General features: G+C 39.9%; 1 protein-coding gene across 2 annotated transcripts in view; it reads right to left on the reverse strand.

The window, feature by feature from the left end:
* Nucleotides 1-21,036, reverse strand: part of Paaf1 (proteasomal ATPase associated factor 1) — a 38,460-nt gene that overhangs the window by 17,001 nt on the left and 423 nt on the right. The window contains exons 1-6 of one of the 2 annotated variants that reach the window (XM_042688110.1): nucleotides 20,944-21,009; nucleotides 18,594-18,634; nucleotides 16,544-16,647; nucleotides 7,796-7,885; nucleotides 5,199-5,297; nucleotides 4,444-4,594 (exon numbers count right to left, since the gene is read on the reverse strand). In XM_042688110.1, the coding sequence (XP_042544044.1) occupies nucleotides 4,444-4,594; nucleotides 5,199-5,297; nucleotides 7,796-7,885; nucleotides 16,544-16,647; nucleotides 18,594-18,634; nucleotides 20,944-20,990 (532 nt within the window). In that variant the 5' untranslated portion in view covers nucleotides 20,991-21,009. Of the gene's footprint in view, nucleotides 1-4,443; nucleotides 4,595-5,198; nucleotides 5,298-7,795; nucleotides 7,886-16,543; nucleotides 16,648-18,593; nucleotides 18,635-20,943; nucleotides 21,010-21,036 lie in introns of those variants that run through there. The other variant, XM_042688103.1, reaches the window with a different exon arrangement.

Genomic DNA, 21,036 nt, shown 5'->3' on the forward strand with positions numbered 1-21,036 from the left:
AACATTCTGAAATGTATATACTCAGGCAAGGATGCTACAGTTGTGACTAGGGAACTGTGAATAGTATTAACTGTACAATTTTCAAGTAATACTCAGCAAAGAGCAGCCATTTAGAAAGATTCCCTTTCGTCTAAAAGTAGAGTGGAAAATTGTCACCTTCTTGCTAATAAAACTGTCACTCACAAAATAATGGCATCCAGTGTGAGTCTCTTCACAGACGGCAATAAAAGAAAAAGGAGCCCTAGAGGAATGGGGTTCTCTGAGGAATTGCTTAGAAAGAAGCTTTAAAAGTAGTAACTGCCATAATGCCTTTGTAAGAGAAACAGCACAGCTGTGACCTACTGAAAGCTGGGGAAAAGCTTCATGCATCCAGCCAGACACAAGTCTTCAACATATAAACCAAGGCAAAAAAAGCATTTTCCTTCAAGAAAAGATTCAACTGAATCACATATAAGCTTTTTTTTTTTTTGGTTGGTCATGGGGCCTAAACTCTGGGCCTGGGCCCTGTCCCTCAGCTCTTCAGCTCAAGGCTAGAGCTCTAACCACTTGAGCCATAGCACCACTTCCAGCTTTTTCTGTTTATGTGGTGCTGAGGAATCGAACCTACGGCCTTATGCATGCAAGGCAAGCACTCTACCACTGAGTCACCTTCCCAGCCCCACATATAAGCATTTTTAATTTGTATAGGAAATAAGAATATTAGATATAATTCATAAATATTACATAAAATATTAGATAAAATTACTATCTGTAAGAAACAGCAAGTTTCATATGTGTGTGTGTATATATACATATATACGTATATATGTATATATAATATTTTAACAAGCTTATGCTATTAAAATACCTAGTTTTGCTGGGTCATAGGGGAGCTCTATGTGGAGTCTTTTGAGGAACCTCCATACTACTTTCCAAAGTGGTTGAACAAGTTTACTCTCACATCAACAATGCAGTAAGGTTCCCTTCTGTCCACATCCCCTCCAGCATCTGTTGTTATTAGAGTTCTTGATTATAGCCATTCTAACTGGGGTGAGGTGGTATCACAATGTTGTTTTGATTTGCATTTCTTTTATGGCTAGAGAGGTTGAGCATTTCTTCATGCGTCTATTGGCCATCCTTCTTTCCTCTTCAGAGTTGTTTCTCATTGGGCAGTTGTTTCTTTGAAGATTTGTTGTTGGGGATTTAATTTTTTGAGTTCCAGGTATATTTTAGATATGAGACCCTTGTCTGTTGTATGGCTAGTGAAGATCTCCCAATCCGTGGGCTTTCTATTGATCTTGCTAGCTATGTCCTTTGCCATGCAGAACCTCTGCAATTTCATGCAATTCCACTTGTCCAACCCTTCTTTGATTTGTTGTGTTTCTGAGTCTCTATTAAGAAAATTTTGGCCTGTGCCAAGGAAACCTAGGGTTTCTGCTTTTCACATTGACAAATACATTAAAATATTATAGGCTCACTTTCCCAGCAGAGATTAAAGCTTCTTGTTGTTGGTGGTGGTGGTTCTAGGGCTTGAATTCAGGGCTTGGGCACTGTCCCTGAGACTTTTTTCACAGTGGCTCTACATCTCTGAGCCACAGTACCACGTCTGGTTTTCTGGTGGTTAATTGGAGATAAGAGTCTCAGGGATTTTCCTGCCCAGGCTGACTTCAAACCACAATCCTCAGATCTTACTTTCCTGAGTAGCTAGGATTATAGGCATAAGCCACCAGTGCCTGGCTTAATTTTATATTTGACAAATAAAAATAACATTTATTATATACTGTTAATGTCAAGGATTATGCTAAATCTTTCATATGAACTATTTCATTCAATACAACTATCTCCAGTTGAAATGAGAAAATGAAAGCTCAGAAAAGTTAAGGAATTTTCCAGGTTGTACTTTCTAAGTGGTAGAGTTAAGATTCAAATAAGATTTGCCTGTCTTCTATCCCAGATCCCATACCTATTATGCTGCCTCTCTCATTATAATGTTTTCATATACTAGAGACAAAAGAAAGCCAGAGACTTGATTAAGCAAACCAAAAAGATTCTTCACAAATGAGCTACTTTAGACCTACACAGAGATACTTCACTCACTTTATAGTAGTTTTCTTTAGTACGCACCAGACTACATTATTCAGTTCAGTTGTCCTATGTCATCCATATGCAAGGCAGTAAGGGACTGAGTTGCTGTCAACACTACCTTTTGCTTATGTTGTTACCACATGTGAAAACATTGAAAATGATACATGTAAAGATATATAACTATTTATTCTGTATTTTCTTACTGTTTGTGGCTTTGGCTAATACTTCAAAATCTAGAAACCGAAGAGATTAATTTAAAAAAAAAAGAGCCTCACAAAGCCCTTGGAAATTATTTGGAAGTCATCACAGTGACACATGTTGCTCAGAAACGGATTCAGATTTTTGCTCTATCTTGTGGCAATGGGTTATCCTAGCCCTGAGGCTATTAACTGAAATCACTGGATATAGATTCAACACCTAATAGGCATCAGCCTGCATCTGACCTCATATCATTTTTCCTACATGGTGTCATCATTTTTATTCAAACTAAATACAAATCTTTTTTCTAAAGGAAAATAAACAAGGCTATGAGATTGCAGAAATCCCTCCCCCAACCCCAAAACTTTCACACAAAAACAAAGAGAATGGAACGAGTATATGAATCAAACTTTTTTGTTGTTGTTGTTGGGGCTTGAACTCTGGGCTCGGGCGCTGTCCCTCAACTCTTCAGCTCAAAAGCTAGTGCTCTACCACTTGAGCCACAGTGCCACTTCCAGTTTTCTGAGTGGTTTATTTGAGATGAGTCTCACGGACTTTCCTGCCCGGGCTGGCTTTGAATCATGATCCTCAGATTTCAGCCTTCTGCATAGCCAGGATTACAGGCCTGAGTGGTACCTGGCATGAATAAAACTTTAAACAAATTAACAAACTTTCTGTTATTCACTCTAAGTTGAGGACGGCTTATGTATTCTTAGGGAGACTAGAAGAATGTTAGGAGACTGAGCAGCCTCATGGTGGCCACGCTCAGTAGCTGTAGTGACCCAAAGGTGTGCAGACACTGAAGGAATATCTTGTTAAGGTCATCATGAAGTCATGCCTGTTCCACTGAAAAGTTTACCTTGGTCCCACATTCAGAGTGGGGTGAATTCAGAACCTCTGGATCACTGTGGTTCCTTGACTCCCAAACTCTTAAGGGTATCTCTGATCCCTTAGACCTATCAATTCTTCAGTCATGGGAAAAAGACTCCAAATGTCTCTATTCCCTCTCAGTGTTATGTGTTTACTTTTAATCACAAAAACAAACCATTCAAATTCTAAAAGGTTAATATGTATGTTTATTAGATTATGTAATTTGGCCCACCATTAAAATAAAATATTAAAACTGAAAACTTGATCTCTGCTTACAAGTTTCTCATGTAGTCAGGTTTACAATGCAAAGAAGGTATAAATATCGTACGTAGAGGGCACACACAATTGATTCCCAAGTGAGTGGTACTGTAATCCTAGCTACTCAAGAAGCTGAGAAAAAGTTGTTTTTTTTTTTAACTTAGCTTGAGCAAAAATGACACGATGGGGGCTGGGAAGGTGGCTCAGTGGTAGGGTGCTTGCCTTGCATGCCTGAGGCCCTGGGTTCGATTCCTCAGCACCACATAAGCAGAAAAAGCTGGAAGTGGTGCTGTGGCTCAAGTGGTAGAGCGCTAAGCTTGAGCTGAAGAGCTGAGGGACAATGCCCAGGCCCAAAGTTCAGGCACTATGACTGGCAAAATAAAAATAAAAAAAAATAATAAAAATATAAACTGTTGCCGGGCACTGGTGGCTCACGCCTGCAATCCTAGCTACTCAGGAGGCTGAGATCTGAGGATCTCGGTTCAAAGCCAGCCCGGGCAGGAGAGACCGTGAGACTCCTACCTCCAATAAACCACCAGAAAACCAGAAGTGGCGCTGTAGCTCAAGTGGTAGAGCGCTCGCCTTGAGCTGAAGAGCTGAGGGACAGCGCCCAGGCCCAGAGTTCAAGCCCCACGACCGACAAAAAAAAAAAATATATAAACTGTTATTTAAACTCATGGTAATGAACAGTCGATGTCAAGATTTCTATTTCCGCTGTCTGGTGATCTAGCCATTCACTACCAGCTTTTATAGTCATCAAAAGACTCACAAGAAAATATAAGCTTCTCCTTCTCTCCCTTCTTTTTTTTTTTCCTCTCAGCACATACATGGACAATCTGGAAGGATCTTTTTTCCCTTGTCAATTGTTGAAAACATCTGTATAAGACAATTAAGTTCTAGACAGCAGTAATAAGACTAGCAAAGAATTTCTAGTCATTGGGAAATATCAGGTCATCTAAATACACACATAACTTGTACATTTGTGATAACTAACTTCTGTTTCTACCTTTCAGTCACATGTCTATGGGGATCATTAGAGAAGATTGTTCATACCTCCTTTGTGACCTTTGAAGGTCACCACACAGCTAGCATCTTCGGCTGACCAGATCTTCAGCTGAGCATCCATTCCCCCACTCAGAACCACAAGGCCTGATGGGAAAAACCTGCAACAATTCACATCAAACACATGTCCTTCCAAAACTCTCTGGAAAAACAAAAGAAAATTCCATGCTAGTTTTCTTGTTCATCCCTGATATTCTCTCACCTCCCCTCTCTTTGGTTGCTTCTATGAAATACCTACATGCTATACCCACATGCTGGATTTTAGAAAAGATTGGCCAAAGGACTACTTTATTTCATTTGTCTATCAACTATTGTTCTAAGGACTGTTGACTTCCTTTTACGGGACTGAACTAAGATGTTGTAGCACTGAATACCATGACTTCCACAGCCACCCTTAGGTCTAGTTTTAAGGATTAGAAACTTTGAAGGCTTGGAGACTCTTTCACTATTCACAAAACCCTCTGTGTAGGCTGCAGGCTTAGCTATATATCCAGTCTAATAAGCCAGCAGCTACTGTGTAACAGTGAGTGATCATAGAAGAAATAGACCCACCCACTGAAGACAATCAATCCCTAGTAAGTCACTGAGCATGAGAATGGTTCTGTGATAAGCAAATGGGAGAATGGAGATCAAAATGCAATGATTCTATATGTTTACTATGAATGACTCTTTTCCACCACCTAATCCAAAGTTTCTCAGACCACCCTTCCTGAATCAGCTTCTAAAAGTGTATCCAAGTCCTTTACTCTGAGTTCTCCATTTGAAGCCTGCCAGATCTTCATGCTCCCATCAGAACTAGAAGACACACCAAGGCCTCCTCCACTGGAAATGTCCAGGCATGTTATCTGTCCAAAAGACAAAACAATGTTGTAATGACTGAAATGCTCATATTCTCTTGAAATAATGTTGCAAACTTCTTCTCCTAGCCTATGCTTCCCAATACTTGTGTGTGATAAACAGCTGAGTTTTCAACTGAGTTTTCATCACAATCTCCCGACAAAGCCAAAGCCAACACCTTTCACTTCTCCAAACAAAAAGATATTCTTGTAATCACCTATAGTCTCCTACTTTAATATGTCCCATATTATTTCCAGAGCTTCTACCTTTTGCTCTTTTGTTTTTTAAGATAGCTTTTCTAATTTTTAGGAACCCATTTGTACTAACTTTTTTTTTTGTAGGTCGTGGGGCTTGAACTCTGGGCCTGGGCGCTGTCCCTCAGCTCTTCAGCTCAAGGCGAGTGCTCTACCACTTGAGCTACAGCGCCACTTCCGGTTTTCTGGTGGTTTATTGGAGATAGGAGTCTCACGGTCTCTCCTGCCCGGGCTGGCTTTGAACCGCGATCCTCAGATCTCAGCCTCCTGAGTAGCTAGGATTACAGGCGTGAGCCACCAGCGCCCGGCTTGCATTAACTTTTTAAATACCTAAAGTATTCAAGTAAGAATAAAGACACTTCTGTATATCTCTATATAGGTATATATAGAGCATATATACATACCTCTATATAGATATGTATAGAGAAATTCAGATTCCATATTCACAAAAGCACAAAATGAAGAAATTAGGAACACATGTATGTTGAATAATCAAGACTGGGAAAATATTGCAAAGTCAGACATGTAATATCATGCAGCTGTAAGAAAATACTAGAGAGAGCCAGGTGCCAGTGGGTAGCTCATGCATATAATCCTAGCTACTCAGGAGGCTAAGCCCTGAGGATCACAGTTCAAAGCCAGCCCAGGGAGAAAAGTCCATGATTCTTATCTCCAATTAACCAATAGAAAACTGAAAATGGAGCTGTGGCTCAAAGTGGTACAGCACTAGCCTTGAGCGAAAAAGCTCAGAGAAAGTGCCCAAACCCTGAGTTCAAGCCCCATGACAAAAAAAAAAATACCTAGAGAGATGACATAGAATAATATACAGTAAGCCAGGAATGGTGGTTTATGCCTCTAATCCTAGCACTTGAGAGGCAGAGGCAGGAGAACTGCAAATTTGAAGCTCAAGCTTTATTTTGTCTCAAAATAAAAAGTTAAAAAGACTGGAAATATAGCTCAATAATAGAATGCCTACCTAGCACACACCAAGTTCTAGACTGAATCCCCAGTACTGGAAAAATGTATATAAGTAATAAAAAGCAAGTTATTAAAAAAAGGGATTTTGGAGGAAGGAAACCAAAAAAACTATGGGAGGTGGAAAGGAGAAGATGATGGGGTGAATATGACCAAAGTACATTGCACATATGAACATAGCATAATGTATCCATTAAAATTTGTAAAAACAAAAAACAGTAACATATACTAATTTTTTAAGTAAAATAAGAAAAGTAGCCAGAAAGAAAAAAAAGTAAGTTATAAAAGAGTTATGTATTAGCCAGGTGCTGATGGCTCACACCTGTAATCCTAGCTACTCAGGAGGCTGAGATCTGAAGATCACAGTTCAAAGCCAGTCTGGGCAGAAAAGTCCATGAGACTCTTATCTCCAATTAACCACCAGAAAACTAGAAGTGGCACAGTGGCTCAAGTGGTAGAGTGCTAGCCTTGAGATGAAGAGCTCAGGGACAGTGCCTAGGCCCAGAGTTCAAGCCCCAAGAGCATGTATTGTAAAAACTTACTCAAGTAAAATACCTATTTTCAATAGGAGAGACTGAAAGAATTAAGTAAAATAATGATATGTAGACTTCAGCTGGATCATAGCAGGCAATCAGTAAATGTTAGTTATCACTAACTACTATTATTAATAAAGGCTATCCAGCAAAAGTTCTTTAGTTATCTTTAGATTATAGAGATCTGAGTGATTTTTTTCACTTTCTTTTATACTTCGTCACTATATATATATATTTGTTTTGTAATAAGGATAAAAATTAGCTTAAAAAAAAAGTGTACCACACAGTAAGATATAGATGCTTTTCTGTAATTTACCTGCTAGTTTATCTACTACTTTCTTACTTCTGCCTCAAAAAAGCTCAAGGGCATTATAATAAAAACAGCTAAAATATTCTTCAAAATGGTACATTTGGAATCTTGAGATGTTCCTGTCTAGTAGGCAGGCAATAAAATATGAACAGTAGTAGCATTTATGAAAGCATTAATTATTATAAGATTATCACAGAGCTATTATGTGGCTGTGTTAAAACATACTTAAGGACATTTCATATAGTCTCTAAGATGACAAGTACAGATTTATACAAATTTTAAGTGTGGACTTAAGAACTAGTTTTGCCAATATCATTAGTTCTACCATTTTACAATGCAATATACTAATTAATTATAAATATGTTTACAGCATGAGACAAACAGGTAAAGTGAAAATAACTATGAAATTTTCTTTTTATTTATCAAATACTTACACTCTTTGTATGAATTCTGGAAAAAGTAGTATATGGTGTCAAAAACTTAGAAGATGCACTTTCCTTTGGACATGAAATATGAATGCTTTTCTAGATAGAAGGAAAGATAAAATTCATCAGTGAAGCTGCGCCAATTTAATTGAAGCCTCTTAAAGAAAACATTAGGACTACAGGAAAGTCTCATCTCCTAAGTGTACCCACTCTAATCTTCTTTCCCTGGCTCACAAAACTACCACTCTCTCCCCTTGGCTCCAAAGTTGATTTACTTCAGAGAACTGAAGTATAATTTGTTATTGCTGAGATGCCAGTACCTTTTTATGTTGATGTGAACTGTCCCATAGAATTCAGACCAACAATAGGACATAACAGAAAAGCGTCAGTGCATGAACTTTTAGAAGATCAAGTAGCAATATTCTGATTAGCAGCAGAGGAAGGAACAGGATCAGCAGCATAATGCACAAAGAGATAAGGAAACTCAGCACCAGCCACTAGGCCTACTGTCTAACAGATAAGTCTAGAAGTAAATCTTTGCCTATGACAATGTTCAAGATTGTTAGACCAGCCGGGCGCTGGTGGCTCACGCCTGTAATCCTAGCTACACAGGAGGCTGAGATCTGAGGATCGTGGTTCAAAGCCAGCCCGGGCAGGAGAGACTGTGAGACTCCTATCTCCAATAAACCACCAGAAAACCGGAAGTGGCGCTGTAGCTCAAGTGGTAGAGCGCTTGCCTTGAGCTGAAGAGCTGAGGGACAGCACCCAGGCCCAGAGTTCAAGCCCCACGACCAAAAAAAAAAAAAAAAAAAAAAAAAAAAGATTGTTAGACCATTCATATTTTCAGTTATCACAGAAAACTGGTAAATTACGGCACACCCACACAATGTGTGGGGCCTGGGTCAGGACTGCAGTGGCCAGTCCCATCTAGGACTTAAGTTGACATAATCATATACTGGCCATCATCACATAGCTGTTAGGATGTGCAGTCATCATCTCATGTATTTCAGCTACAGCAGCAAGATTAACATTGATGGCACAGTAGGAAAGTATGTCCATCCTAGCTACTCAGGAGGATGAGATCTGAGATTTGAGATACTTTTATCTCCAATTAACTAGCAAAAAGCCAGAAATGGAGATGTAGCTCAAGTAGGAAAACATCAACGTTAAGTGAAAAAGCTAAGCAACAATATGAGGCCTTGAGTTCAATTCCCCACTACTAACACACACACACACACACACACACACACACACACACACAAGGTTTGGTAAAGCCTTTCCTTAAAGATTCCTACAATGTAATTTCCCTTACTCTAACACCAATACCAACACCAACAACATGTTCTGACCAACAGAATGCCAACTAGCAGTGTCTCTCTTATGAGTTTCCAAGAAGATACACTCACTCAAAGGCTCCTAACATGTTATCTTTTCTGCGACAGCACTTCAAAGTTTATTCAGGACAATGAAAATGTCTTTAAGCTGGGGGCTGATGGCTCATACTGGTAATCCTAACTAATCAGGAGTCTGAGGTCTGAAGGATAACAATTTGAGACCAGCTTGGGCAGAAAAGTCTGAGAGATGCTATCTTTAAAATAATCAGCAAAAAGTTACATTGGGGGTGAACAAATGCAGCAGTGGTACTTACTAGACACTATGTTGAAGATGAACTACACAATTTGTGGGCACGGATGGGAGGGAAAAAACTGAAAGTGAGGGAAGGGGTGACATTGTCCAAAAAGAAATGTACACTTTATCTGACTTATGTAACTGTAACCCCTCTGTATATCATCTTTGTAATAGTAATTAAAAAAATCAAAAAAGCAGGCTGGGAAAGTGGCTCAGTGGTAGAGCGCTTGCCTTATATGCATGAGACCTTAGGTTTGATTCCTCAGCACCACATAAGCAGAAAAAGCCAGAAGTGGCGCTGTGGCTCAAGTGGTAGAGTGCTACCCTTGAGCTGAAGAGCTGAGGGACAGAGCCCAGGCCCAGAGTTCAGGCCCCATGACCGACAAAAAAAAAAAAAAAATTAAAAAGCTACACTGGAGGCATGGCTCAAGATATAGAGTACCGCCCCAGCAAGTGTGAGGCCCTGATTTCAAGGCTTGAAGAAAATGAAGGGAGGGAGAAAGAAAAGAAGGAAGGAAGGAAAGAAGGGAGGGAGGGAGAGAGGGAGGAAGTTGTAAATTATCAAGATTTTCTGAATCTCTTTTCATCCAACAGTCACAGGTTTATACACCTCATTAGGAAAGTTTCAAAATCCTAATTTTGTCATCACCAAGAATCAATATGCTGTTATTACAACACAAGTCATCCACTTCTTTTAAAAGGCAAATTGGATATCTATATAAACAGCATTTTCTTAGCCAGCCCATCCATGCCTGCAGACCCTCCATTAATTACTTTTTTTCTTCTAACCTTGTGACAAAGCCCATAGGCGCAAGGTAACTGACCTGGATTTGGAACTGCCTTCTGTACCAGAAACTAAAGTGTCAGCTAAATTCTCTTGGCTGAATACCATCAAGGCTGTAAGGAGCTCCAATGGCTGGTGTTTGGGCCTCTATAAGAATTGGGTTTGTTCTCAGACAATTTCATTTCCTTGGGGCTTAATTATGTGAAAAATTTCAAGGACCAGTATTTTTCTCCTGTTCATAAATCCTGCATATCAACCTTTAATCCATAAACAGACTACAAAGGAAAGTAAATGTTAAACTACCTTCTAATGTCAGCAGTAGACAAGTATGCTGTTAGTGAAATGTTTTAAAGAAAAACTACAGGAGATAAAATCTAGAGGGGAGAAACTGTAAGTATGTCACATTGACACAATATTCAAATTGTGTGTGTGTGTGTGTGTGTGTGTGTGTGTGTGTGTACCTGTGTGTGTGTGTGTGTGTGTATGTGTGTGTGTGTCCTAGGGCTTGAACTCTGGGCCTGGGCACTATCCCTGAGCTTTTTTACTCAAGGCCAGTGCTCCACCACTTAAGCCACTGCTCCACTTCCAGCTTTTTGGTGGTTAACTGGAGATAAGACTTTTCTGTCCAGGCTGACTTCAAACCACAATCTCAGCCTCTTGAGTAGCTAAGATTACAGGCATGAGCCAATGGCACCTAGCTTCAAACTATTTTTTTTAATCCTCCAGTGTTAATAAGCATTTAAGCATAATGACAGATCCATTGAACAGCACAATGCAGCAACAGCAAACAGCAAAATGACTCATGGCAGTTAGGAAATGAATGTTCAACCATAACCACTTACTGTCTGAACCCACTTAGCAGGTTCACAGCAGAAATTAGCAATGATGTTTGAAGAGATAAAAAATGTATCTGGCCCTAAATATAAAGGAAGAAATACAGATCAGGTGTTTCCAATAAAATAAATTAGAATATGAACTGAGATATGTTTTAAATATAAACTATACATAGGCCGGGTACCAGTAGGCTGAGATATTAGGATCATAGTTCAAAGCCAACCTGGGAAGGTAAGTCTATAAAACTCTTATCTCCAATTAACCATAAAAAAACAGAAGTGGCTCTGTGGCTCAAAGTAATAGAGAACTACTCTACTACACTGCAAAACTCAAAGGCAGTAACCAAGTCCCTGAGTTCAAGCCCCAAAACTGACCAAAAAAATAAAATAAAATAAACACACACACACACACACACACACACACACACACACACACACAACACACACTCAACAACACACACAGAGAGAATTTTGAAGACTTAAGAAAAAAGGAGTCAGGCATAGTAGTTCACATCTATAATTTCAGATATTCAAGAGATGTAGAAGGGTGACAGGTCCAGCTAATCTGGAGATAAAGTTACCAAGACCCCATCTTTTATAACAACGAACATGCCAGCCAGGCACATTGACATGCCTTTAATCCTAGCTATGTGGGAGGCATAGGTAAGAGGTTCAAGGCCCAATGTCAGCTTGAGCAAAAACTCAAGATCCTATCTGAAAAGTAATCTAGATAGCAAAAAGGACTGAAGGCAGGGCTCAATAAGTACAATGCCTGCCTAGCAAATAGAAGGCCCAGATTTAAGCCCCAGTACTGCCAGAGAGAGAGAGAGAGAGAGAGACAGAGAGACAGACAGACAGAGACAGAGAAAGACAGAAGAGAGACAGAGACAGAGACAGAGACAGACAAAGGAAAAAAGAAAAAAAGGAAAGCAAAAGTGACCACCTGGCTAATATGAATATTGGTAAAGCATGTGGTGAAAAGACAGCCTTGCAATGGGGTGTTCAACCTGTTAGTAGTAGTACTGGTTTGCAATTCCAACATAAAATCTGACTTTATTAGGAAATAACAAAACTTTGAATCTGTTCTTTTTTCTACCAAATGAAAATTTAAAATGTCAATTCCACAGGATTGGGTTTTTTTGCTTTTTGCTTTTTTTGGTTGGTCATGGGGCCTGAACTCTGGGCCTGGGCATTGTCCCTCAGCTCTTCAGCTTGAGGCTAGTGCTCTACCACCTGAGCCACAGCACCACTTCCAGCTTTTTCTGCTTATGTGGTGCTAAGGAATCGAACCCAGGGCCTCATGCATGCAAGGCAAGCACTCTACCACTGAGCCACCTTCCCAGCCCCTCCCACAGGATTTTCAAACAATAACTTTTGTAATATTTTAGTTTCATCCATATGCTGTCTCACTCAATAACCATCCTGTGAGGTATAGTATTATGTCTGTGATAAAGATGAGCAAACTAGGCTCAGAGAATTATTTGTCCAAAATCACAAAACAAATGTCACAGTTAACTAAAACTTAAAATTTATGTCTTTGAGCCAAGTTGAAAGAGACAAATGGCACATGTTTTCTCTCATATGCAGAACTAAAATACCATGGCATAATAAGTTATACAGGTCCCTAGGCATTCATAGACAGTGAGACCAAAGGATGATATCCTCCCTTAGGAGAGGAACACAAAAGCACAATGCTTATGTATATCTGATCATACAAAATAATATTATGAAAACGAATTCCACGTAATAAAAACAGTAAGTTTTTCTTTTTGCTGATTTTTTTCCTTTCTGTTCTGTTTGTTCATTTATTTGTCTTTGGGAATGTATGAAGGCACAGAAATAGAAAAAGGGTAAATAAATGCAGCAATGGTATTCACTGGACACTTTGCTGAAAATGACCTATATGGGTGGGGATGAGAGGGAAAAACTGAGAGCGAGAGAAGGGGTGATACTGTCCAAAAAGAAGTGTATTCTTTATCTGACTATGTAACTGTAACTTCTCTGTACATCACCTTTATAATAACAATTGAAAAAACTTAAAAAAAAACCTCATGTCTTCTGACACTTTTTATAACCATAGCTGCATACAAAAAAAAAAAAGAAAACAAATGTAAGATCTTAGGATTATAAAAACAGGGCTGGGAAGGTGGCTCAGTGGTAGAGTGTTTGCCTTGCATGCATGAGGCCCTAGGTTTGATTCCTCAGCACCACATAAGCAGAAAAAGCCAGAAGTGGCACTGTGGCTCAAGTGGTAGAGTGCTATCCTTGAGCTGAAGAGCTGAGGGACAGCACCCAGGCCCAGAGTTCAGGCCCCATGACCGACAAAAAAAAAAAAAAAAAGATTATAAAAACAAGTATTCTTTAATTTGGGGAGTATATTCCAAATATAGTAAAAGGGAAAAAAAGAGATCAGGTGGGAGTCAATGGCTTATGCCTATAATCTTAGCTACTCAGGAGGCTGAGATCTGAGGATTGTGATTCAGAAGCTCAGGGATAAAGCCCAGGTCCCAAGTTTAGGCTCCAAACACACACATACACACACACACACACACACACACACACACACACACACACACACACGATTAGTTACACAATAAAAGAAAAAATAAGAAAAAAAGGTAGATTTGCCCTTTGGGGTAGCTCATCAGTACATGCTAATAGCAGCAGTCCCGGTGAGCAAGGAAGAGCAGATTACCAGTTCTAAAACACTGAGCTTAGACATTTCTTCCCCTCCCCAAAGACAAGTGAGAAAAACACTAGGTACTATTACTATAGGCTCCTCACCAAATCCCAGCCAGGCACAGATAGCACAGCTGTGCTATCCAATATGAGGGCTCACAGCTGCATCAGGCCATTCAACACCTGAAGTAAAGCCAAAGCAAAACAAAAAACAAAAACAAAAAAAACAAGAACTGCATTTTGAAGTTTAAAATTAAAAACAGATACTCAAAACTTGATTCAGTTATTAGAAGACTTTTACTCTAAAACTATTTGCAGCTGGGCATTGGTGGCTCACACATGTAATCCTAGCTACTCAGGAGGCTGAGATCTGAGGATCAAGGTTCAAAGACAGCCTGGGCAGGAAAGTCCATGGACTCTTATCTCCAATTAATCACCAGAAGACTGGAAGTGATGCTGTGGCTTAAGTGGTAGAGTGCTAGCCTTGAGCTGAAGAGCTAAGGGATAACACCCAGGCCCAGAGTTCAAGTCCCACGACCGATGAAAGAAAGGAAGAGAGAAAGGGGGGGGGAAAGAAAGGAAGAAAGAAAGGAAGGAAGGGAAGGGAGGAAGGGATGGAGGGAAGGAGGGAGGAAGGAAGGAAGGAAACTATTTGGGTAGGAATATTTTCTTTCTTTTCTTTACTTTTTTTTTAAACAGGTAAGGACTGGATACATTGCCCAGGTTTGCCTTGAATCCCTGGGGTCAAATGACTCTCTTGCCTCAGCCTCCTAAATCACTAGATCTACTGGTCTGTGCTATTGTGCTACAGAAAAAAATCATGGGTTGTTTATTTGTTTATATATTTGATGTTAAGAATTGAACCCAGGGCCTTGTACATACTCTACCAATGTGCTACACACGTCACACCTCTGTGAATATATGTTTATAACAGAAAATTCCATGAAAGAAAAGTAGAGATCAGATATTTCCAATAAAAAATGAAGAGTATGAGTTGAGACATCTTGTAAATATAAAATATACATAAGATTTTAACTTTAAAAATGGAATGAAGCCGGGTGGAATGAATGAATGAATGGAATGAAGCGCAGGTGGCTCATACCTCAGGAGGCTGAGATCTGAGGATCACTGTTCAAAGCCAGCCTGGGCAGGAAACTCTGTGAGACTCTTATCTCCAATAAACCACTAGAAAATCTGAAGTGGCATTGTAGCTCAAGCAGTAGAGCACTCGCCTTGAACTGAAGAGTGCAGGAACAATGCTCAGGCCCACAGTTCAAGCCCCATGACCAACCAAAAAAAAAGGAATGAAGCTAGGCACCAGTGTCTCACATCTGTAATCCTAGCCTACTCAGGAGGTTGATATCTGAGAATTATGGTTTAAAGCCATACCGGGCAGGAAAGTCCCTGAGACTCATCTCTAATTAACTACCAAAAAAGTGAAGCTGTGGCTCAAGTGGTAGAGTACTAACCTTGTGCAAAAAAAAAAAAAAAAAAAAGGGAATCTGTTTGTAATAGTAGTAGTAGAAAGACAATCAATGAGGGATAAATAATAAATTCACTAATATGGTTATTAAACTTATATATATATAAAGTTATGTACCTTATAATACTTTATATACTTAATACATTCATATATAAAACTTTACATGATTTTTACATATATAACTTTATATGTATTATACATTTATATATTATATATGTATATATATCATATAACTCTTTCTATATATATGCATATATGACATGAATATATGTGAGACACTGCAAATAAAATGACCTAAAATCCCCCGCTCCCCAAAAAAAGCTTAGAGATAGCATCCAGGTCCTGAGTTTGAGCTCAAGTACAAAAAAGAAAGAAAGCCAGGCGGGTGGCTCATGCTTGTAATCCTAGCTACTCAGGAGGCTGAGATCTGAGGATCTCAGTTCAAAGCCAGCGCAGGCAGAAAAGTCCATGAAACTCTTGTTTCGAATAAACCGCCAAAAAACCAGAGTGGCACTATGGCTCAAAGTGGTAAAGCTCTAGCCTTGAGCCAAATAGTCTAGGGACAGCACTCAGGCCCAGAGTTCAAGCCCCATAACCAACAAAAAAAAAAGGAAAGAAAGAAAGGCAGGAAGGGAGAAAAGGAGGGAATATAAAATATTTTTTAATAAGCTTGTATAGTAATTATAGGTTGAAATAATATTTTAGGTACTTAGATTAAATAATTAAAATTAATTTAATCTATTTCTACTTTTTAATGTGGTTTCCAGAAAAAAAATTTTTTTGGGGGGGTCCGGTTATGGGGCCTGAACTCTGGGCCTGGGTGTTGTCCCTCAGCTCTTCAGCTCAAGGCTAGTGCTCTACCACTTGAGCCACAGCGCCACTTCCGGCTTTTTTCTTTTTGCTTATGTGGTGCTGAGGAATCGAACCCAGGGCCTCGTGCATGTAAAGCAAGCGCTCTACCACTCAGCCACCTTCCCAGCCCCCAGAAAAATTTTAAATTACAGTTGCAATATCAGAGCTGATTTAAAGTGAGTAATTAGCAACATTTGATTCCATTTAAAAGTAAATATAATCTAAGTGTGGTGCCCAACATGCCTGAAATTCAGCAGGTAGATCACAAGTTCAAGGCCAGCCAAGCCTACATAGTGAAACTTGGACTCAAAAACAAACAAAAATGTAAATGTGATTAAAGAGAAAAAGAAAACTCTTAACACTAAGGAGTAAAAATTATTACTATACAAATGAAATGTTAGTCTACACAGATACACAGATAATAACATAAATACCTAAAGTAGATATGAGTAGAATCACAGTTTTGAATACATTATCAGCAAGACATAAAAACCTACCTTGTTTATTTCATTCACAATAAATCCTTCTGAAGCTGTAACCTCTGGGATGCCATCTAGGCCAATTCCTTGACAAGTTAAGCTGCCATACAATGATGGTTTCCCTATACAACACAAAAGAAACATCTCAAAAAATAAGAACTTAATATTATTCTCCTTGAAGATGCAACTCAGGCACCTGTATAGATAGTATGTCCATGAAATAAAAATAGATTCTTGTGTTCAAAGTCAGAAGAAATGGGAAGAGCATACCTAAAATAGACTGGAAGGCTAAAAGGAACAAAGAATTAGTGCTGTATCTGCAGAGAGAGAGAATCTTTTTGTACAAAGCTGCTAGAGGTATCTCAATTTGTTTACTGGCTATAAAATACAAATCCTCAAGGAAGAATGGGGCTGGAAAGGTAGCTCAGTGGTAGAGTGCTTGCCTTGCATGCCTGAGGCCCTGGGTTCGATTCCTCAGCACCACATAAGCAAAAAGAAAAAAGCCGGAAGTGGCGCTGTGGCTCAAATGGTATAGCGCTAGCCTTGAGCTGAAGAGCTGAGGGACAGCGCCCAGGCCCAGAGTTCAGGCCCCACGAATGGAACCCCCCCCCAAAAAAAGAAAGATTAACATGTCTGTGTGTGTGTGTGTATGTGTGTGTTACACAGCAAAGAATTAAGCTTCAGTAATGTGAAAAAAATCTTTAAACCTTTGCTTAAGTAGAAGACTGATTTTCCAGTCAAGTGAGTAGAATAAAATATTATCCTACATATGTACATATGCAGATGGCACAATGAGATTAAAGTCTTTTTCCAATCTTCTGGACTTCATATACTCACAGTTTTTGTGTCTGTCTTCCTGGCTAGACCATGAAGTCCTTGAATTCAGAAACTAGCTACAAGTAATTCAGTATAACAAATGTTATACTGAAGTTCTTAAGTTCTAGAAGTAATAGTAAAGTAGAAACCATCATGGATCTCAAACAAGGGATTAGGGAGAGGGATTTGTAGGGAGAATTGAGTAAGATTTTTTTGTTGTTGTTTGGTTTGGTTTGGTTTTTTGGTCTGTTGTGGGGCCTAAACTCTGGGCGTAGGTCCCTCAGCTCTTCAGTTCAAGGCTAACGCTCTACCACTTGAGCCACAGCACCACTTCCAGCTTTTTCTACTGGAAAAAGATTTTGAAAGACAGTACCTGACTTGGAGGAAATTAAGGTCATGTTCAAATAATTTTTAGTTATAGACTCATTCTTATTTATATAATTAGTTGTGAAAATCAATAATGGATCCAGGAGCCAGTGACTCATGCCTGTACTCTTAGATACTTAGGAAGCTGAGATCTAAGGATCAAGGTTTGAAGCCAACCCAGGCAAGTAAATCTGTGAGACTCTTATTTCTAATTAACCATCAAAAAGCTGAAAGTTTCAGCTATGGTTCAAATGGTAGAGTTCTGGCATTGTGCAAAAAAGCTCAGGGACAGTGCCCAGGCCCTGAGTTCAAAACCCAGGACCAGGACACATATACACACACACACACAAATCAGTAATGGCTCAATTCTGCATTAGTAGATTTTTTTTTTTTAATTTTTTGCTGGTCCTAGGCCTTGAACTCTGGGCCTAGATGCTGTCCCTAAGCTCCTTTGCTCAAGGCCACCACTCTACCACTTGAGCTACAGCACCACTTCCAGTTTTTTTGGTAATTAATTGGAGATAAGAGTCTCATGGACTCTCCTGCCCAGGCTGGCTTTGAACTACAATCCTCAGATCTCAACCTTCTGGTACAAGCCACTATTGCCCAGCTGAAAGCTGCAATCTAGAATGCAACAATACAGAGCTAAGGGACTGATTAAGATGCATTACTATCTTCATGTCTCCATAAACTGTCTGTGGCTACCCAACAGAAACTAGTCTGCAGGCCATCTGGAGTGGGATGGGAGTAATGTCAGTAAAGCACAGACCAGCTAAGCATGTTTGTAGACCATAAACACTGTGTAAGCAAAAAAGAAACAAGCTGTAATTCTAGGAGTAGTATATACCTTCTTTGAAGAGAGACCATAAAGATTGATGAACATTACCTTGAGGGTGACAACTCACCCAGGCCTCCCCTTCATCTTTCCTGTGAAGAGAGACAAAAGTCTAATTAGGCTCACACAAAGTCAACAGATACTACTGTCATAGAATCTACATTTTGGTCTTAAATGATGTAGTCTAACCTCCCATCCAGGCATAGATTATTCTAAGGTAGTCCTAAGTTATTTGTTGAACTATTTGTGGATTAAGTATCAATAGATACCTATAAGTTAAATCAATGCACACAATGGCCAATAAGGAGTTCACTTTGAAATAAACAATATCAAGATATTTATTGGGATTACTGTAAAGCAGACCCTGTGCTAGGTAGGAACTTGGCCTATAGCCAACTAAACAAAAATACATTTATACTAAAGCTAGATATTAAAAAAACTAAAGTTCAGCTGGGCACCAGTGGCTCATACCTATAATCCTGGCTACTCAGGAGGCTAAGATCTAAGGATCAGGTTGAAAGCCAACTGGGGCAGGAATGTCCCTGAGACTCTTATCTCCAACCAGAAAACCAGAAGTGGAGCTGTGGCTCAAGTTGAAAAGCACTAGCCTTAAGCTGAAGAGCTCAAGGACAGTGCCCAGGTCCAGGAGTTCAAGCTCCACGACCACCATCACCACCAACAACAAAAAGGAAACTAAAGGTGAGAGAGAAGTCTCTTGCCCAAAGACATGTAGTTATGAAAACTGGAACATTTGGGAGTGATACCCAATAAGGTATGTGTTCTAACACATGATGGAAGGGCCTAGGCTAGCTAGTCATGGTGGCAGCAAATACCAATAACTCCAGTTACTTAGGAGGCAGAGACAAGAGAATCACAAGTTTGAGGCCGGAGAAAAGTTAGCAAGGCCCTTTTCAAAAAAAAAAAATTTTTTTAATGGAGGGGAGGAGAAGGGAGTGACTGTACATGATAGAACATACAGGAGGCTAGCTTTCACTTATTTTCACCATGATTCAATTTGAAAACTTTCACTGGTAATAATAGTCATTTATGGCACTGCGACCTTCCTGATGAATACAGAATCAGCACAGTATATGATCAATAAATATGTTACGCCAGGTGCCAGTGGCCAGGCCTGTGAACCTTACTACTTGGGAGGCTATGATGTGAGGATAACAGTTCAAAGCTAGCTCAATCTCCAATTAATCACAAAAAGAGCGAAAAATGACGCTGTGGCTCAAATGGCAGAGTGCTAGCTTTGAACCAAAAAAAAAAAGGAGCACAGTGTCAGCACACAGGCCCACAATTCAAGCCCCAAGACTAGCAAAAAGTAAAGTAAAGGCCGGGCTCTGGTGGCTCAAGCCTGTAATCCTAGCTACTCAGGAGGCTGAGATCTGAGGATCATGGTTCAAAGCCAGCCCGGGCAGGAGAGACCGTGAGACTCCTATCTCCAATAAACCACCAGAAAACCGGAAGTGGCGCTGTAGCTCAAGTGGTAGAGCGCTCACCTTGAGCTGAAGAGCTGAGGGACAGCGCCCAGGCCCAGAGTTCAAGCCCCACGACCGACAAAAAAAAAAAAAAAAAAAAGTAAAGTAAAATAACTTTTAAAAATTATATGTGTGTGTTAAATCTATGAATGGTTTGCTGTGTCGTCCTAATAATGCAGTTTTCTTAAAGCTCAGCAACCATCACTTAAAATTAAGTGTATGAGCCAGGTGCGATGGCTCATACCTGTAATCCTAGCTACTCAGGAGGCTAAGATCTGAGGATCTCGGTTCAAAGCCAACCTACGCAGGAAAGTCCATGAGACTCTTATTTCTGATTAACCAACCGCAAACCAGAAGTGGCGCCATATTCAAATTGGTAGAGCTACACCTGAGTGAAAGCTCAGGGACAGTATCCAGATCCTGAGTTCAAGCACTGCCGACCAAAAAAAAAAAAATCCACTGAACAGGGAGTTAAGAGCCTGGACATGGTAGATGTTACCGTTTTCTGACAGTCCAGTCCATTATGTGCTGGGGACCGAGGAAGACACAAAGACTCCATCACATATGTAAAGTAGTACTGGAACTCTGAAAATGCTTGATGACCAGTATCTTGTAAATGACAACTAGAACACGAGTCTTCCTGACTCCCACTTTACCTTCCTCCATCTCGCTGATTTTAGTTCTGATGGAGGAGCACAGTGAGCTACATATTCCACTTTAGTCTCAGGCCTGCCGTTCAAATTGAAAAATGATGATCAAGTGAGTTTAAGATTTATTTTTCTGGACTTTGAGCTCTCTGGGAGCTAGAGATAATGATAAAGCAATACTACAGTTATTCTGTACCAGGCATGGCCATCTCTGATGCAAAAACTACATCTGCTACCCGCCTCGACTCCCTGTTGTGGGCCTGGATTCACCTGAGGACCTGGGCCCAGTCGCTCTGAATCCTCAAGGGCGCCGCCATCTTGACCCCGCCTCCACCAGCCCGCCTCTTTCCCCCCCTCTTCCGG

Source organism: Dipodomys spectabilis, unplaced genomic scaffold (genome assembly GCF_019054845.1).
Source record: "Dipodomys spectabilis isolate Male_0828 unplaced genomic scaffold, ASM1905484v1 ptg000003l, whole genome shotgun sequence".
Classification (NCBI taxonomy): Eukaryota; Metazoa; Chordata; class Mammalia; order Rodentia; family Heteromyidae; genus Dipodomys; species Dipodomys spectabilis.